The sequence below is a fragment of the Camelus dromedarius genome, chromosome 1, assembly GCF_036321535.1.
Source record: "Camelus dromedarius isolate mCamDro1 chromosome 1, mCamDro1.pat, whole genome shotgun sequence".
In the NCBI taxonomy this organism is placed as follows: domain Eukaryota; kingdom Metazoa; phylum Chordata; class Mammalia; order Artiodactyla; family Camelidae; genus Camelus; species Camelus dromedarius.
In genome coordinates, this window is record NC_087436.1 from 60314506 (window position 1) to 60330914 (window position 16409).

At 36.8% G+C, this 16409-nt stretch overlaps 1 protein-coding gene across 1 annotated transcript; it reads right to left on the bottom strand.

Moving 5' to 3' along the window:
* Positions 1 to 4331: 4331 nt before the first annotated feature.
* On the bottom strand, positions 4332 to 5471 carry LOC116157863 (DNA ligase 3-like). Its single transcript, XM_064484861.1, has one exon. It carries the CDS (start codon positions 5458 to 5460, stop codon positions 4513 to 4515), a length of 948 nt encoding a protein of 315 aa, XP_064340931.1. The 5' UTR covers positions 5461 to 5471; the 3' UTR covers positions 4332 to 4512.
* Between the last annotated feature and the right edge of the window lie 10938 nt (positions 5472 to 16409).

Genomic DNA, 16409 nt, shown 5'->3' on the forward strand with positions numbered 1-16409 from the left:
TAGCTTTAGAATTAAATTATTTAAATTGAATTATAATTAATAAACCTGTATTTTTTTCATAGCATTTGCTCTTAGTTAAAAATTCTATATTAGTATATGTATATATAATATGCATGTAATTATAATATACAGACAATATTAATTAATATATCAATGGGTTATATGTCACATTAAAAATTCCCTAGTAAGAATTCTGCTCCTTTCTATGTTGGATAATTAAAAGAGACATTTTCAATTTTTCATGACTATATTAATGAGGTTCACACTAATTTGTTCCATGTAGTCAATTAGCCTAGTTAAATTTCTCATGGATAATAACATGAGATTTATTGGAATGTTTTAAAAGACGCATGCAGAGGTGCACATATTTAAGAACATTTTTATTTTTTTCCCCACTACACAATCATACCTGAGACAAATATCACAGTTTAGGCATCTGGGCTTTGTGGCAAAAACAACAAGACTAAATATATTATAATTCAGTTGAAATAGTAAAATTGCTAGTTTCCTCTGATTAAAACATTGTAAGCTTGTCTCAGCTATGGGGAGGTAGTGCTGCTCAACTCAAGAATAGCAATGCATGGAAGTATAATAAATTCTCTAGATACAATAAATTATCCTTATTAGCAAACTTGTCCTTTTCATTGTTTCTATTTATTATTTTACTTTGTAATGAGTACTATAGTCAGTTTGCAATGTAATGAACAGGTTTATAATACCAATGAAAAGAATAGAGGCACAGTTTTTTAAAATATAGTTTTACATGGTATCTTTTATTGTTTAGAAATAAGAAGCAAATTTACAGTTCTAGAATGTATCACCAACCTCTTTAGAAACATGGCCTTTTCCACCCTTCAAAATACATATGAAAGAGTCTACATCTTGTTGAGTGTTATAGTATTAAAACATTTACAGTATTTGCAAGGCACTGTCATCTCCTAAAACATTAACACTAAGTAAATTTTCAGAAGAGTGGCAGCACTGAGTCATTGAATTATGGTTGTAAATATGCCTTTAGCTGGGGGACGTATGGTCAAGAAAGCTGCTTAGACTGAATATGTTGTTGTTAAATCTATTTGAAATAAAAAATGAATTCTATTATTGTTTTAGCTTGGGCTATAATCTATAACAATGCAATAACAGGTAATGGTAGATATATATCTGTTTCATGCCCACTAGAAAAGGTTATGAGATTTAGTAAATAGGAGAGGCACAAATTTCTATCAGCTGCACCGTGTAAAGGGCACTCACTAGTATTTCGAGGTAACTAAATTTGTTTTTTAATTTTCTGAAACAACATTTCTAAATGGATTATCTACCTACTCCATGGATTACTCTTTGACAGCAGCAACACTCTTTAACAAGATCTTAAGGCCTTTCTATTCCAGCCTTCAGATTGAGTGGAAATAAATATAATGACATTTTTAAATAGAATGTTGATATTAGAATGCTTTATTATGTAATAGGAAGCTAAGACTTTTATATCCACCTGAAGATGTTAATTATGCTTTCCAGGGGTCTTTTCTTGATAAAAAAAAAAAAAAAAGTGGAAAAATAGCCCATGGAAGAAAAGAGATCAAGTGAGAATAAAGAAAAAAAAAAAAATAGGCAGATGCCTAGAGAAAGAACTTTTCCATGAATTAAATACTTTAGTTTGTCTGAAAGCTAAATAAAATCAACTTGTCTCTTGGATTCTTTGCCTTAATTCCTCAGAAAAAAGAATTCTAGATAGGCCTCTGATCAAGTGTTTTTGGCAAAATTTATTATAAATCATGTTATTATTTAATAATAATTTTTATTTCTATGTGTAATTTTCTTTTTTTTTGTTTTTTGTTTTGTTTTGTTTTGTTTTTGTTTTGTTTGTTTTTTTGTTTGTTTTTTGTGTGTGTTTTTTTGTGTAATTTTCTTATAAATCAAAAAGTAGCCAAGTTATACACTGTTTCATTAAATGTGTTTGTCTTATATTTCACCCACTTTTTGTTTTTTTCAGATTCAGAATAAATTCTATTCAGGTAAGGCTTTGCTATATTGAAGACAATACGTGGTAACCTGTAGCTTTACTTTGCCAACATTATACTATTCTGGCTTATGCAGTGATGGACTTTGTATGACCGGAAATCAATTACACAAATTAGGTAAATTGAAAAGAATGGTAGAATTCTCATAATTATTTACATCGTAGAAAAATAGTAATTGTTAGTAATAGCAAAACTAATATAACTTCTCAGGTTTTCATTTTAAAGTGTAGAAAAATTAGGAACGTTGGACCTAGTTTTCCTAGAGAATTAGTATAGACATATTTTTGGATTTGAGCACTATATTTTAAGGTAAAATATTTAGAATTAGACAGAGAATAGCAGAATTCCAGCTGTGATTTTTTATCTTTCATGCAGCTGTGGCCCACCTGCTCCAAGCATCAGTGGTTTGGACACTGGGCATTCTTGGCTCTGGGATACACTTGTTGGAAAATGTTAAAGCAATTAATAGAGGCAATCAAAAATGAGAAGACCCAAGAGAATTATGTCTGTGAGGCTGTTGAATAAAACATGTCATCTTAAAATCTTTGCTTATTTTTTTCTGTATAATATTAGCACAATTAAAAGAACATGCTCAGTTTTGCCTGGAGTGAGCTATTTTTAGTCCTTCAATTACTCTTTATTCCAATAGTTATTATCATTAGTTAGCATTTCCATAGCAATATATGCTTTTTAACGCAAGTGTTTTATAACAAATTTTAGCAATTTCTCTCCTCGGGGATTTATGAGGTAAAAGTTAATTCACATGAGATTCACAGGAAAACACAGTAAGTTATATGGATACTACGTCTCATGTGGATACCACCTGCAGTTAGCTTTGCCACAGGCCACCATAGATTGCAGTTCTTGCTGAATCAAGGGGAGGGTAACTAATTTATGGAAGGTGAGTCACATCTGGAGTGAGCCTAAAATCCAGGCATAACCCTCTGTCCTCATTATCCGTGGTCTTGTGCCCTCCAAATATTATCATAAAGATTCAGAATCCAATTGACAATAAAACCATAATGTGAACATGTACAATCAAATATAGCATTATCACTAGCCTCACGTAATGCATGGGCCACGCCACCCTGGCACAACTGGAAGTGCTAGTGATCCCCAAAGGTCAGTGGAAACCAGGGCATCAGCCCCAGAGTTGGATAAAGCCCTGCTAAGGATTGACTTGCTGTTACCTGAGACAGGTTACATTGTTCTCTATTGGGATTTCTAATACAAATTTGAAATAGAAGCAATAATCAACATATACGTGTGTGTATGTGTATGAGTGTGTGTGTGTGTGTGTGTGTGTGTGTGCCAATGGCTGTTTAAAAGTCAAGCTTATTCATTAGAAAAAAAGAAGTCTCAAAACTCTTAGAAATGTGACTTTTAAACATCTCAAAGGCAATTCCTTTTCACACACGTAACTATTTGGTCTCCCGTATCAACTCCTCTCTTTTATCTTTACTTCTCAGAAGCTTCCGGGGTGCTAAATGTTTCCTGAGTTAGAGGCTTTCCCGAAAGACCTGCTTTGGTTTTTCTCCTCTCTCTCATTTTACATCAGTAGAAAGATTTGCCTATATAAGTAGGATACATCTTTTATCTCTTCCCTTGGTTTTCTCACTTTAATGAGAGAGTTGAGATTAGGAAACTAAGACTTACACAGTGATACTCTAGCTGTTATTTTCTAACTGAAAAAGATCATCTTTTGGAAATTATTTAATTTTTCTTTGTTGTCAAACAAAATGCCCATTTCTAGGGGAGAATGTATGTCCTCTATTTAGGAAGCAAAATGTGCTGAGTAGGGCAAAAAGTAAGGTATCTGGGCTTGGCACGTACTAATATCACCCTCTGTTCTAGTCACTGAAAATTGAAAACATTTCAAGATTCCCACTCTCCTCATAATTTTCTCTCTAATGGATTATTGTTAAAAAAAAAACTAATACAATCCATATTACAATGGAAAGGAAGAAAGGAAAGAAAGAAAATAAGTTAATATAATATATCCAATATATCAAGCCCACAATCATCTTAAAAGCTGATTTCAATAAATTACTATTGACCCATGTGACATGAGTCTGTTTCCAAAAACAGCTTCTATATTCCAAACCCTAAATTCTCAGCTGCTGTTACCACCTGGAGTATTGTTTTACTCATCTTTACATCTTTTATCTAAAATACAGAGGAAAGCTTCTGGTTTGACAGAGTATGGCCAAATCCACACAGACACAGAAAGTAGTGAAGGACAGTCAAGTTCTGTGAGTTCATGGCCTCCTGACACAATCTCCAGGATCAGTCCTTCTCTGCTCTAGAACCACAGCAACTAACTCTCGCTGGGAAGAGACCATGCACGGTTGGTGGGTTTTGGAAGCTGCACAGCTTGGAGAAGGAAGACTGTCCCCACCTCCTGCTGTCCTATGTCTGCCTGCCCAGCCGGTGCCCGGTCCAGCAGTAGCGTGGTGGGGTAGGGTACGGCGTGAGGGAGGGGGAGGCAGCAGTCCTAGCAGGGGGCTACCAGTCTCCGTTTCCGGATACATGCCCAAATCCACTCCGGGGAGACCTGCTGGGCCTCGGGGTTCTTGTCCCTGCTACCCAGCACATGTGTGGCTGAGGCCATGTCAAATTCCTGCACCAGGTTCCCATCGAATGCCACAAAGTAGCGTCTCAGACGACTGAAGTCTGGAGTGGAAGGCGGCAGGTAGAGCCGCACCCCAGTGAAGATGTCCAGCAGCACCTTTGCTTGGCACGGGGTCTCATCGGGGGCCTTCCGCTTCTCTCCCACTTTCACAGGGGAAGGCTTTGCAGCCAGCTTGGTGCCGCCTCTACCGTCGGAGCCACTCAGCTTCTCTCCTGCCTTCTTGGCACTGGCCGAGGGCCGCTTGGGGGAGGCCCTCGGAGCCTTGTGAGAGACAGCTGGCCCCGAGGTGCCCTCGTTCTCTCCGCTGCTGCCCCCTGTGGTGGAGCTCCCCTCATCTCCGGCCACTAGGGTGAAGGCCGCCTGCTCCTTGGACAGCTGGTACAGTTCCTTGAGTTGGGGGAGGTTAGTGGCAGACTTCCAGTCCTTATCATCACGGATTCGGGTGCAGCGAGGGAATCGGATGGAGATCCCGTCGGCTGTGTGAGCCTCAGATTTGGAGAATTCAGCCCCTGTGATCTCCCACACGGCAGCTTTCTTTGGGTCTGGGACGATGAAATCAGGGTAGTAGATCTTATTGATTTTCAGCCAGCTGGGTATCTTGCTGGGATCCTTGCTGATCTTCACCATGTCCAGTTCCTTCTGCAGCCGGGCAAGTGTCGCGTCGTCATGGCCTCCTGCACACTTGGTGACTGTGCACCACTTCTGGCTGCTCGGGTCATAGCAGCCCATGAGGAAGATGGACATCATGCCACCTTTGCTCCCTTGCCCATAGAAGGCCCCAAGGACCACCAGGTCAGCTGTGTCAGCCATGGCCCCCTCGTTCAAGTTTGCACACAAGCTTTTGCTGCTTCTAAACACACCCAGTGATGACCACTGTTCTGAGTTGTTTTCTCAGGTCCCTTTAGTACCAATTTAGACACAACACCCGGAACCACTGAGGGAAGTTCCTGTGTTTGTGCGTGGTTCCCCCAAGCCCCAGGGTCCTTCTCCTTTCTACTGCTATATGGTTGAGTTGTACTACTGTGTTTCCACTTTGGTCTCCATTTTTAAGTTCTCACTAGTTTCACTTATGACGCCTCAGTCCCTTTGAGAGACTGGACTCTATTTAGGTTGAATGATTGAGAGTCACTCTTTTCCTGCTCCTCACCAAGTCTGGAGACTTAGCTGCTACCAAGTGCCCTAACTGAGACCCTGATAAGTGGACAGATTTTCTAAATGGAACTACCTGCCATTGAAATTCCGCTGCCTGAGATTCTTATTATTTAATCTTCATTAACACAAAGAGTATAGTATATCTAGGAATCACTATTACAAGTGAATTGTCTCATTAATAAGCTCTCTCTCTCTGATTCCCTTATCTGCCTCTACATACTCCAGACTGTAAAATCCTTGACAGAGAGAAATACAGCATTCATTTTTTTGTACTCTAGAACCTGGCCCAGTTAATGCTATAGCTGAAGGCATGAATGAATCAATTTCCCCACATGGCAGGCTGAATCATGGTTCTCCAAGATGTCCCTGCCCTAATCCCTGGGACCTGTGCAGACGTTATGTTACATGGAAAAGGGGACTTTGAAGATGACTTTGAGGCTACAGGTCTTAAAATAAGGAGAGTAACCTGCATTATCCAGGCGAGGCCAATCTAACCACATGATCCCTTAAAAGCAGAGAATGCTCTCTGGCTGGAGTCAGATAGATATGGTGGAAGAGGGAGGCAGAATATGAAGAGCACAGGGGAAATCGAAGACTCCAAGTATGAGAAAGGTTTGATATGGGTGGCTTTATGCATGAACTAGATAGAGGCCTCTAGAAGCAAAGGGGGGCCTGCTGCTGACAGCTAGTATGAAAATGGAGATCTCGGTCCTGCAGCCTCAAGGAACTGATTTTGGCCAATAACATGAATGAGCTGGGAAACAGACTCTTCTGCAGGGCCGCAAGTAAGAAATGCTGCCCTGGTGGCTATCTTGATTTTACATAAATAAGGCCCCTGTGAGACTGTTGATTAACAGAAAGTGTGAGATAATTAAGCTGTGACCTTAAGTTTGTGGTTATTTTTTATAGCATTCATAAAAAACTAATACACTCTGCTTCTGGATTTCTCTGGTGTAATTCCTCAGTGTGTCTCGTTCCTTAAATCTATTCTCTTCCATATCTTCTTGGATATCACGCTTGGGGAGAATTGCTATTAGAGAGACCCAATCCAATGCAGGCCAATTTAATATAAAATATTTCTTTCCATTTAACACACTCATCACATATGAAAACTCAGATTCTCTACATACACCAAACTCTTACAGCATTCACTCCTTGATGCTTTTATTCCAGCAGTTGTCTGAAAGTTTAAAGCATATCAAAAACCACTTGGAGGGCTTGTTAACACACAGATTGCTGCACCCCAAACCCAGAGTTTCTAACTTAGTAGGTTTGGGGCAGAGATTTTTATTTCTATAACAAGTACCCAGGTGATGCTAGTGCTTCTGGTTAGCTGAACATTCTTTGAGGACCACTATTTACTAAAATCAAATGGTTTCTTTTGTTATAAAATATTAATCCCTTTTATTCATGCTTCTTTTTTCACCTATTGCCATACATAGGAAACATTCATCTGGGTATGTGCCCTTCCATAAGAGAGTAGAAAAAAAAATGCTATTCAAGCCAGCAAATTTTTCTGATGATGATGTAGGTTATTAAAATTATTTGGAGATAACTTGTGTCAATATTTCTGAAAAAGGAGGCTATTGGTATTTAAAGTAGGGTAATTCTCCATTGCATCATATTTTATTAAATGTCCAGTGTGCTACTTCTGGTTCTGTCCACCAGATGCCCATAGCATTCCCCAGTCATTTCCAAATGTCCCTGTAGAGGATGTATGAAACTAATTGAGAACTATAAATCTATGTTACTCGAGATTACATGCTATTCTTCCCTAATATTTGTAAGGATTTTCAAATTTTATTCTCATGTTTTATTCATAAGTCCAGTTTATTCTAAATATTTTAATTAATAGTATATGTTACTATACTAACTCCCTGAGGCTGCAACCAAGAAGAATATGTGGCTGGTACCAAGAACCAACTCACTCAGAAACATATTCCTTCCACTTTTAAGTGTACAGAGGCTGGAAAGTAAAGGCCACACTTACCAGACTCCCTGACATTCCCCTGTATGATTTAATTTCCACCAATGGTTGGATCCTCTTGACCTGGAATTGGAAGAAAGATATCTCTGAAGAGGAACTAAGCAGGAAATATCCATTTTATTCACTCATAGTATAGTAATAGTGGTATGTTCTGAAGCCAGAAATTGTAATAGTTTCCTAATTTATGAGTCAGCTTCCTGACTCCACACGTTCCTATCATTTCCAGATCAGAAGACTCTTGAGCTGTTCAGTTCCAACACACTGTACAGCATCAGGACCCTTTCCTGGATGTTGTTTGACTTTAGGACTTGTACCTCAATGTTCAGCCTTAAATCAGTTTCTGTAGCATTCCCCCAAATTCTGCAAACCATTTCATAGCCAGGAGTAAACCTCTTTATGTTTAAACCAGTTAGCAAGGAGTGTGCTCTCTACAACAAAACTCCACCCAATACAGAATACAGATAGAACTAAATAACAGTCAAGAGAACACCCATGGGTTTGCGTTTGTTTGTTTGTTTTTAAACCTAAAGTCAAGGTAATTCAAAGATAATTATTCCCAGAAGCACTCATGGAACAAAAAGGTTATAATAGGTACATAATGTTTTTTTTCCAGATAGAAATCTTGTGGTAATTCATGTAGGCAAGAATAAAAAATATTTGACTATCAGTGGGGTTGGAATTACAGATAAACTAATTAGTTTTCATCTTAGTAATTTCTCTATTCTCCCTCTACTTCCAGCTGTCAACGTGAAGCTTGTTTTGTCATTAAAGAATGATCTTTTTAGCTTTTTCAGGCCTTTCTGTCAACATGCAGTTGTAATTAGAATTTAAAGACTACCCAGATAGAATTTACCATTTTTTATTAGTGCCCCATGGTATTCAAGAATGTGGGAGAAAAGAACTAGATTGTACGTCTGGATGAATAAGGACACTGAACTAAATCACTGAATGTGAAATTTGGTTCCAACAGAGCCATGAGAGTTTATCCAGCCCCACCTGCCTCAACCTAAAACAGACACCACACACATGAACACAGTCACTCCCTCTGGCCCTGGGAAGGCAGGGACATTCTGGTGAGGTGGGTGAGCATTCTACATATTTTAAAACTGGCTTATATGCCAATCTATCTAGTGTTTAATGGGCAGGGTTACACTACGATGGCATCTGGTTTTCCCTTATGAATCAAAACTTAAAATTGAATGCTAGCTTTTTCCATAGGGGACCAGCACCAGAAAAACATTCAATTATGTCATGTTCAACTTTGTTACTTTTTCAGTTTTTCTTTTGGTGTTCTCCCTATTTTTACTAATATTCTAAATTGATCATTTAAAGTACACATATCTATCCACTTCTAACTATACTCCCCCTTTTTTTATTTTACTTTACACACTCAAACATGCACACACACAAGTACACCACAGTTATGCTCCCAGGAAACTTTTGTGTGTATAACAGATAGCTAAAATTCTGGGGCTTGAAAATGTGCATTACTGCAATACAAACTAAACTGAATATTAAATATCATTTCTTAAAATTTCTATTATTTCCAAAATTCATGCTTTAGCCTCCCACCATTCTGTTTGTCTTTCTTATTGACTCTTCTGCTGTTGTTCTGGTTCTCCTTCCATTGTTCTCTCTTCTGGCTCAATCTTCTATTCTTTTCCCTCCTCTTTTCTTCAGTGTTCCTTCTCTTTCTTCTCTGCCTCACTCAGAGTACCCCTCCCCCCAAACCAATCTGAACCAAACCAAAACAAACAAAACATGAACAACAAATCCTTCATTTTTCTTATAAATTAATTCTCTTTGGTTTCTATCCTTAAATTCAGTGACTTTTTGTATGTTCTAAGAATTTCTCTAAAGAATTCCAAAATCTCCATCTTACATGCTTTGATAATTGGGGTTGGGAGGTTGAAGGGTTGGAAGACTGTGGATGGTATAAAAGGATTCAAGGAAGCTGTCATGTTTTCCAGTTACATAGAGGTTTACCTTTTCAGTTATTAGTATTGGAATAACAATTTTTAATTGTATGTTGAGATAAATATTTCAAATTGGGGAATTGAGGGAAGATATATAACTATAGGTTTTATATTATAGGAATTGTCAAATTAATTTTAGCTGATATTGGATGAGTGATTTCTTTAATTATGTGTCTTTCCATAAGCAGCTCCAGTCAAATCTTTATATCTATCTATGAAAATATTTTCAAGATATGTTTCACACCAAGTAAATTCGGAAAGGTTATTAACACCTCAATTTATTATTCTAATGCTTTAATGCTTTTTACTTGCTTTATAAAGTTTAGTTGTTTTTCTGCCTTCTTGGTTCATTGTATCTATCGCTGTCCTGTAATTTCTCATGTTGCCAAAATCACATTCTGTTTTCTAATCACACAGCTTGACAGTATGTCATTCTTCTTCACTTCAATAGTCCATTGCAGCTGCCTTTGGAATCCTCACAGATAATGAACGTGAACCTAGTAGACACGCTCCTCAAGTCTGGTGATGAGAAGGGAAAAGTAAACCATCTCATTCAGGAGCTGACATTATTAACTGAGAATTTCCTCATGTCTCATTTAATGAGGTAATTCATGTTCCAGCACATCCAAAACTATACAATGTTATGTAAATGTTGGTGATTATTTATAATAATAACAAAACACTTTCCTTCCTATTACCATATACTTCAGAAGCTGATTCAAAAAATAAGTGGAATGAACTGTGATTTCCTTTCCTAAAGGCTGGTCAGAAAAGACCCTAATAAAAGCCTAGTTTTGATGGTAAAATATAGTAGAAAAGGCATCTATGATAACAGTCTTTTTCAAGGATTTTGGGGATCTGGGAAGATACTTCCTAGATAAAGATATAAACATAAATCATAAAATGGCTACCCAATGAGAATGTTTAGTTCAGGCTTACATTAAAGAACTAGCTGCCATAATTCATTTAAAACCAAGTCATTTCACAAGATTTACAGTGGTAGACATATTTGACTTTTATTAGATTTTCAGAAAAAAAAAAAAAACTATGTTACCTGTAAAATAGAGCAAGGGAAAAAATAAGTGGGTGTGGAAAGCAAGCAAATATTTGTCTTAAAACCTTCAAAGTTGCCCCCCAAACCTAGAGATATCTGGTAGGGCCATTGGCAAGGGGTTGGTAGGAAGGGCAGAAAGTTTGGGAGTGGACATTTACCAAGAAACTCATGAAAGTGTCAAGGAGAAGAGGTATCAATGCATGCCCTAGCCTTTCATCTACTGGGAATCCTGGAAAGTCAAGATACCACCATGGCTAAGTATGGGGAAACAGCCCTAAAACAAACAATCAACCAGAAGTCTTCAGAAAACATTTTGTTGGGTTTTTTTTTTTTTTTTTGGCAAAACAAAGCAGTTAATATCTGTAAAATAACTTAAAGTGTTTTGTAAAGACTATAATTTGTCTGATTATTTCTAAGTTCATTAATTCTCTGGGCGGGGCTTTCGCTTCCTTTTAAGTTTATGTATGAAAGTAGTGCCAAATCCAAAGACCATACAAAAACAGCAACAACAGCAACAGTCTGGTTGAAAGGAAGCTATCTGGCTAATATTCTAACTGTAAAATCTTCACGGCTCTGAATAGGCAATTTATTGATTGTTGGATTTTTCCCCCCTCTTTATGATTTTTCTCTCTGCTGTTTTGTCAACATACTGTTTCAGTTCCAATCTGAATTTTGGGTACATGTCATATCCTGAAATCTTCCTTTTGACTCAGTCCTAAATCCCCTTTGGAATGTTATGAATGCTATTTAATGTGATTATTCCTGATCTAAAAAACTATAGCATATAAGATTTTTATGATCCATTCAGGTACAGATATATCCAGGTCTTTTAAAAATAAATTGCTTTCAGCTGTATAAAAAATTATACCATAAAAAGATGAATGCAATAAGAAATAAACATAACTAGAGCAGGGAAAAAAATCAGGAAAGGGGAAGTTCAAAGATAAATGCATGAAGTAATCAAATTAACAAGAATGTTTTATAATGGCATAATTAATGAACTGCAATTTTACATTAGTCTCCAGCAAAAAGAAGTATGGAGAAGGAAGGGCAATTATGTGCTAATGAAGATTATGATAATAGAGTAGCAATATTAGAGAGCTGTAATGGAATTAAATTTTGTAAAGGAAAATTCCAGAAAGGCAGCAGATAAAGCAACATAATGATATGAGCTAGTCAATTGTTCTGAGAAAATTGTACCTGTTAACTTAACTACAGTATTAAAATTTCAATTTTACTTATAAAAATACACAGGTAAAAGGAAAACATTATCATGGTATAAATAAATTAGTCATTTTAATTCCTTTAGGTGTTATAATTTTCAAGGCTTTTATTTTTACTTAAAAAAAATGTATTTATCCCAAAACAACTCTGATAGAGGTTTACAGATGGGGAAACTAGAGGCTCATAGGGATTAAATAATTTTACAAAGGTACACATGTCTGTTAAGCAGAATCAGGCCCATTGATCCCAACTGGAGTTTTCCTCTCTTGATGCTCAATTGTTTTTCTACATTACTACTTAACCTCAACCTTGGGTGTTAACCTGAACAATTTCCTTCCATTTACATTTTCTTTCTAATTGTATTTAAGATGAATTTAATCCAACATTGCCAGACTTTCTAATGTTATGTCATGATGAAAAAAATCACTTTTAACTCCAATTTATTTGTTATTAGAAATGAAAAGATGACATACTCTAGCACTATCTTTTGGCATTTCTCCTTTTCTATTTCTAGAAGACAATAAGTCATCACTTTTTGAAAGGTAAATTGTAGCTAGAAGGAAGTCAGTGATATGTAATTGGTTCTTTCAATAATACAGTAGTCACTCTTCACATATGTTATAACAGTAAAATTATTCATGCTTTTATGAATATAATTTCTCTCTTTACAGATAAGAATTGTAGTACAAAGTTTGATGGCTTCTTAGGGGTCTTGTTTTGGTAAAATAAAAATATAAAGTGGAAAAATAAATTTTAGAAAAATGAGATACAGCTAGGTAAGCAGATGAGGCCATTTGCTGTTTAAATTATCAGTAGCTTCCAAAATAAAATTGCAATTTAAAATGAGCTAATGATACAATTTCTTTGTACAATTATTTCCTTGTTTAAGATTTCATACTAAGTAATAAGTGAGGAAATTTAAGAATATGATGTATTTTTGTTGAAACATAGAGGAATTAGAATTTGAAATGAGTCTTTAATAAGCGATTAACTATCTTTCATCATACAGTTGCCTTGAGGTGAATGGTCTATATTCTAAACTAGAAAGGTAATGAAAAAGAAAAGCCATTGTTTTCCTCACATAATGCATTGCACATCAAAGAGAAATAAAATTTAACAATAAAGACTTTACTCTTAGGTGCTTACAATGACAGACCTTGACTGTCAAAAAATGTCATGATCATTGAAAGGAAAACATTGATTAAAAGAAACGATAATATATGAGCAAGTTATTCCTTTGCCTCTGTGACTACCTCTGTAAGCATTTTAATTTTTTGATGAGGTTTTGAATTAGCTTTTATCCAAAGAATTTAAGATACCACATATAAAAGTAAGTCTAAACCATTATAAAATTTAAAACATTGAAACAAAAAAGGGAAATGGAGAAGAAGGATAGTAATGAAAAGCACCCAGCATGCGAAAGAGTATTGAAGAATCCTACTAACCTGGTAAATATCAGTGGGTAAAGCACTGCTGTCTGCATTTTGAGTGAATATGTTTCACGTGAATATTGCTTTCAGGTTTTTCTCAGGAAAAAGAGTGACTGAGAGACTCAAATTGGACACTATGAGAATTGATTTTTTAATGCCTTTTTAAGTCTCTTTGAAAATGAATAGGTCAATATAATTCCCCTTTGTTTATTAGGAAGACGGCAGGCAGTCAGACCTTTGAGCAGAAACAACAGCAGAAATAAAGAGTTAAACAATGCCCTTTCTCTTGAGGAAGACTTAGTGAAGGTGAGGAAAATCACGATTTCTCTTGATTTCAAACAGTTTCTATCCCGGGAGAAGCTGGTGTTAAAGGACCTTTCTAAATGTTACAGTCGCTTGCATTCAAATTTGATCACACAGATGCTGGCTGTTTTGGGGGGGAAGTCATCCTCAGAAGTAATGTGTCAAGATTTTCCCTAAATGCCCAAGCCGAACATCAGCTGTGGCTAAGCTTTTACATTTTTTCTTGCTGGATATGAAAATCTCTCAGCTCATGCCCGGAATTATCACCTTGTTACCTAAATCAATTTAAAGTAAAACTGGAAAAAATAAACGTCATCAGAAATTGCATTACTGTGAATAAGGCTTGTCACACTGGATACAAAGAGATAACCAGTGCCCTATCAGGCCTATTTCCACTGGCTTAATCTTCTTAGAATTTGGGGCCTCCGAGTCCACTCAAAACAGTTCTGCCCAAGAACAACCTAAGGGAAGCACTATAGCCGCCTTAATCCTGACAATTTTTATGCTAAGAATTTCTTCAGTGAAAAGCACAATGTGCAAGAGACTGTAATGTCCATCTCTCGCAGATCCCAAAATAGAAAGCTGACTGCTTTCTAACTGCCCTGCATCTTCCTCTGGATTTTTCTCACAGCTTTTATTTCTTGGACCTCTGCTCCAAGAAAATATTTATTTCAAAATATATAAAATCTCCATCAGTACACCTTGAATTCCATGTTGAAATATTTAGGTAGGCTTTACTGATTTTTACCAAGTTAGTAGAATTCTTGAATACTGTCTCCTGTCCTGGACGCTTTTTCTCTCTGACACTTTTTGGGTTCACTATGTGTGTACTCCTATTAATTCTGATAGCAACCAGATGGGGTACATATTATTTGCTGTATTTTTTGAGATAAGGGTTATTTAACTTACTTGAGGTCACAGAGCTAAGAAATGGGGAAGCCAAGTTTGAGATCACATTGTCTGACTACAAGGCTGGGCTGTTTCCTATAATTAGGTTGCCATGCAGAAATTTAGGTGACAGTTTCCATAAGCACTGGATTATAAAGAACCTAGTAACTGGATAGAGATTAGGAAAGTAGATTTATTAGGGAAATACCATTAGATGGTGCTCATGAATTTAAATTCAAATCAGTTGTCAAGATTGCATGTATCCAAGGAAACCATTTCACAAACAGAATTGTATGAACTTGGTATCTCATAGTGCCTACTAGAAAAAAGGTCACTTAGTAGCTGCTTAATAGCTGTATTATAATAGGTATGTTCTTAATATTTTAATTGTATAATAAAGTGCCACTCGTTTCTGTTCCCCCACCTATAAACACTTGTCTGCCCGTATTCACCACTTATAACCCAATTCAGGAATGCATCTCTGTTCCCTCATATCTTCACTACATGTAGGTCTACCCCTTGTTAACTTATCTCTAACTCTCTGAAGTAGCTGCAAAACCTAGAACTTCTATGCCAATCTAAAACTTGCTAAAAAACAGATCGTAAGGCATTGGCTTGACAGCTCCAGTTCCTGGTACAGAGCAGATACTTAATACACTTTTGTAGGGTTGTTTTGGCGATAGAGGTGCCTCACTCCAACCAGACTGCTAGGCAAGGAAAGATGAGCTAATTCAACACTTAAATGTATTTTTTTTCCATAGCCAGTCAGATAATTGTGTTAAGGAAAAAATTTGGGGGTGCACTATTCTTATTTCATGAATATTAACAAAGAAAAGAAAAAAAATATGGGCAAAAGAAAAGATATAATAAAACCACTGACACAGGAAAAAATGAGGCACAAGACAATGGCCATGTCCTGTCTCAGACAAGTTCCCTGGGACACTCCCCACCAAGGGAGGGTCCTTGGCTTTGCACAGGAAAGAATTTAAGAGCAAGCCATAGTTGAGTAAAGGTAGATTTATTCAGAGAGATATACACTCCATAGACAGAGTATAGACCATCTCAGAAGGCAAGAGAAAGGACACAAGGTGTGGGGTTGGTTGCTTAGTTTAAAGTGAAAATAGATACACACACCATACACAGAGTGCGGGCCATCTCAGAAGGCAAGGGAACCAGAGGCTGTGAGGTGTGGTGTTGCTAGTTTTTATGGTCTTGGTAGTTTCATATGCTAACAAGGGGGAAGATTATTCCAACTACTTTGGGGAAGGGGCCGGGATTCCCAGGAATTGGGCCACTGCCCACTTTTTGACCTTTTATGATCAGCCTCAGAACTGTCATGGTGCCTGTGGGAATGCCACCATGTTAATATATTACATTGAGCATATAATGAAGCTCAAGGTCTACTGTAGGTCGAATCTCTTGCCATCTTGGGCCTCAAGGTCTACTGGGAGTTGAATTTTCCACCATCTTGGTGCTAATTGCTGTGTTATTCCTTTAATGGTTGTGCCGCCTCCTCTTCCTTCCTGTCTCACCACCACATAAAAACTGAAATGTTACAGTAAGTGAAAACTGACCAAAGTAGTATATAAAGTTGTCAGTAACAAACACAGTACAAATTCATTTTCTCAGAATAATAAGATGATATTTGCAATTTTAAAGCAAATATTTTTGTATCATCTTATATGGCTATATAATTGCTATTTGCTTTACCTATAAAATAGATTTACAACTTATCATGTTCAAGG

What these genes read in the sequence shown, in the direction of transcription:
- LOC116157863 (XM_064484861.1), bottom strand. Translation starts at nt 5,460, where the DNA reads ATGGCTGACACAGCTGACCTGGTGGTCCTTGGGGCCTTCTATGGGCAA.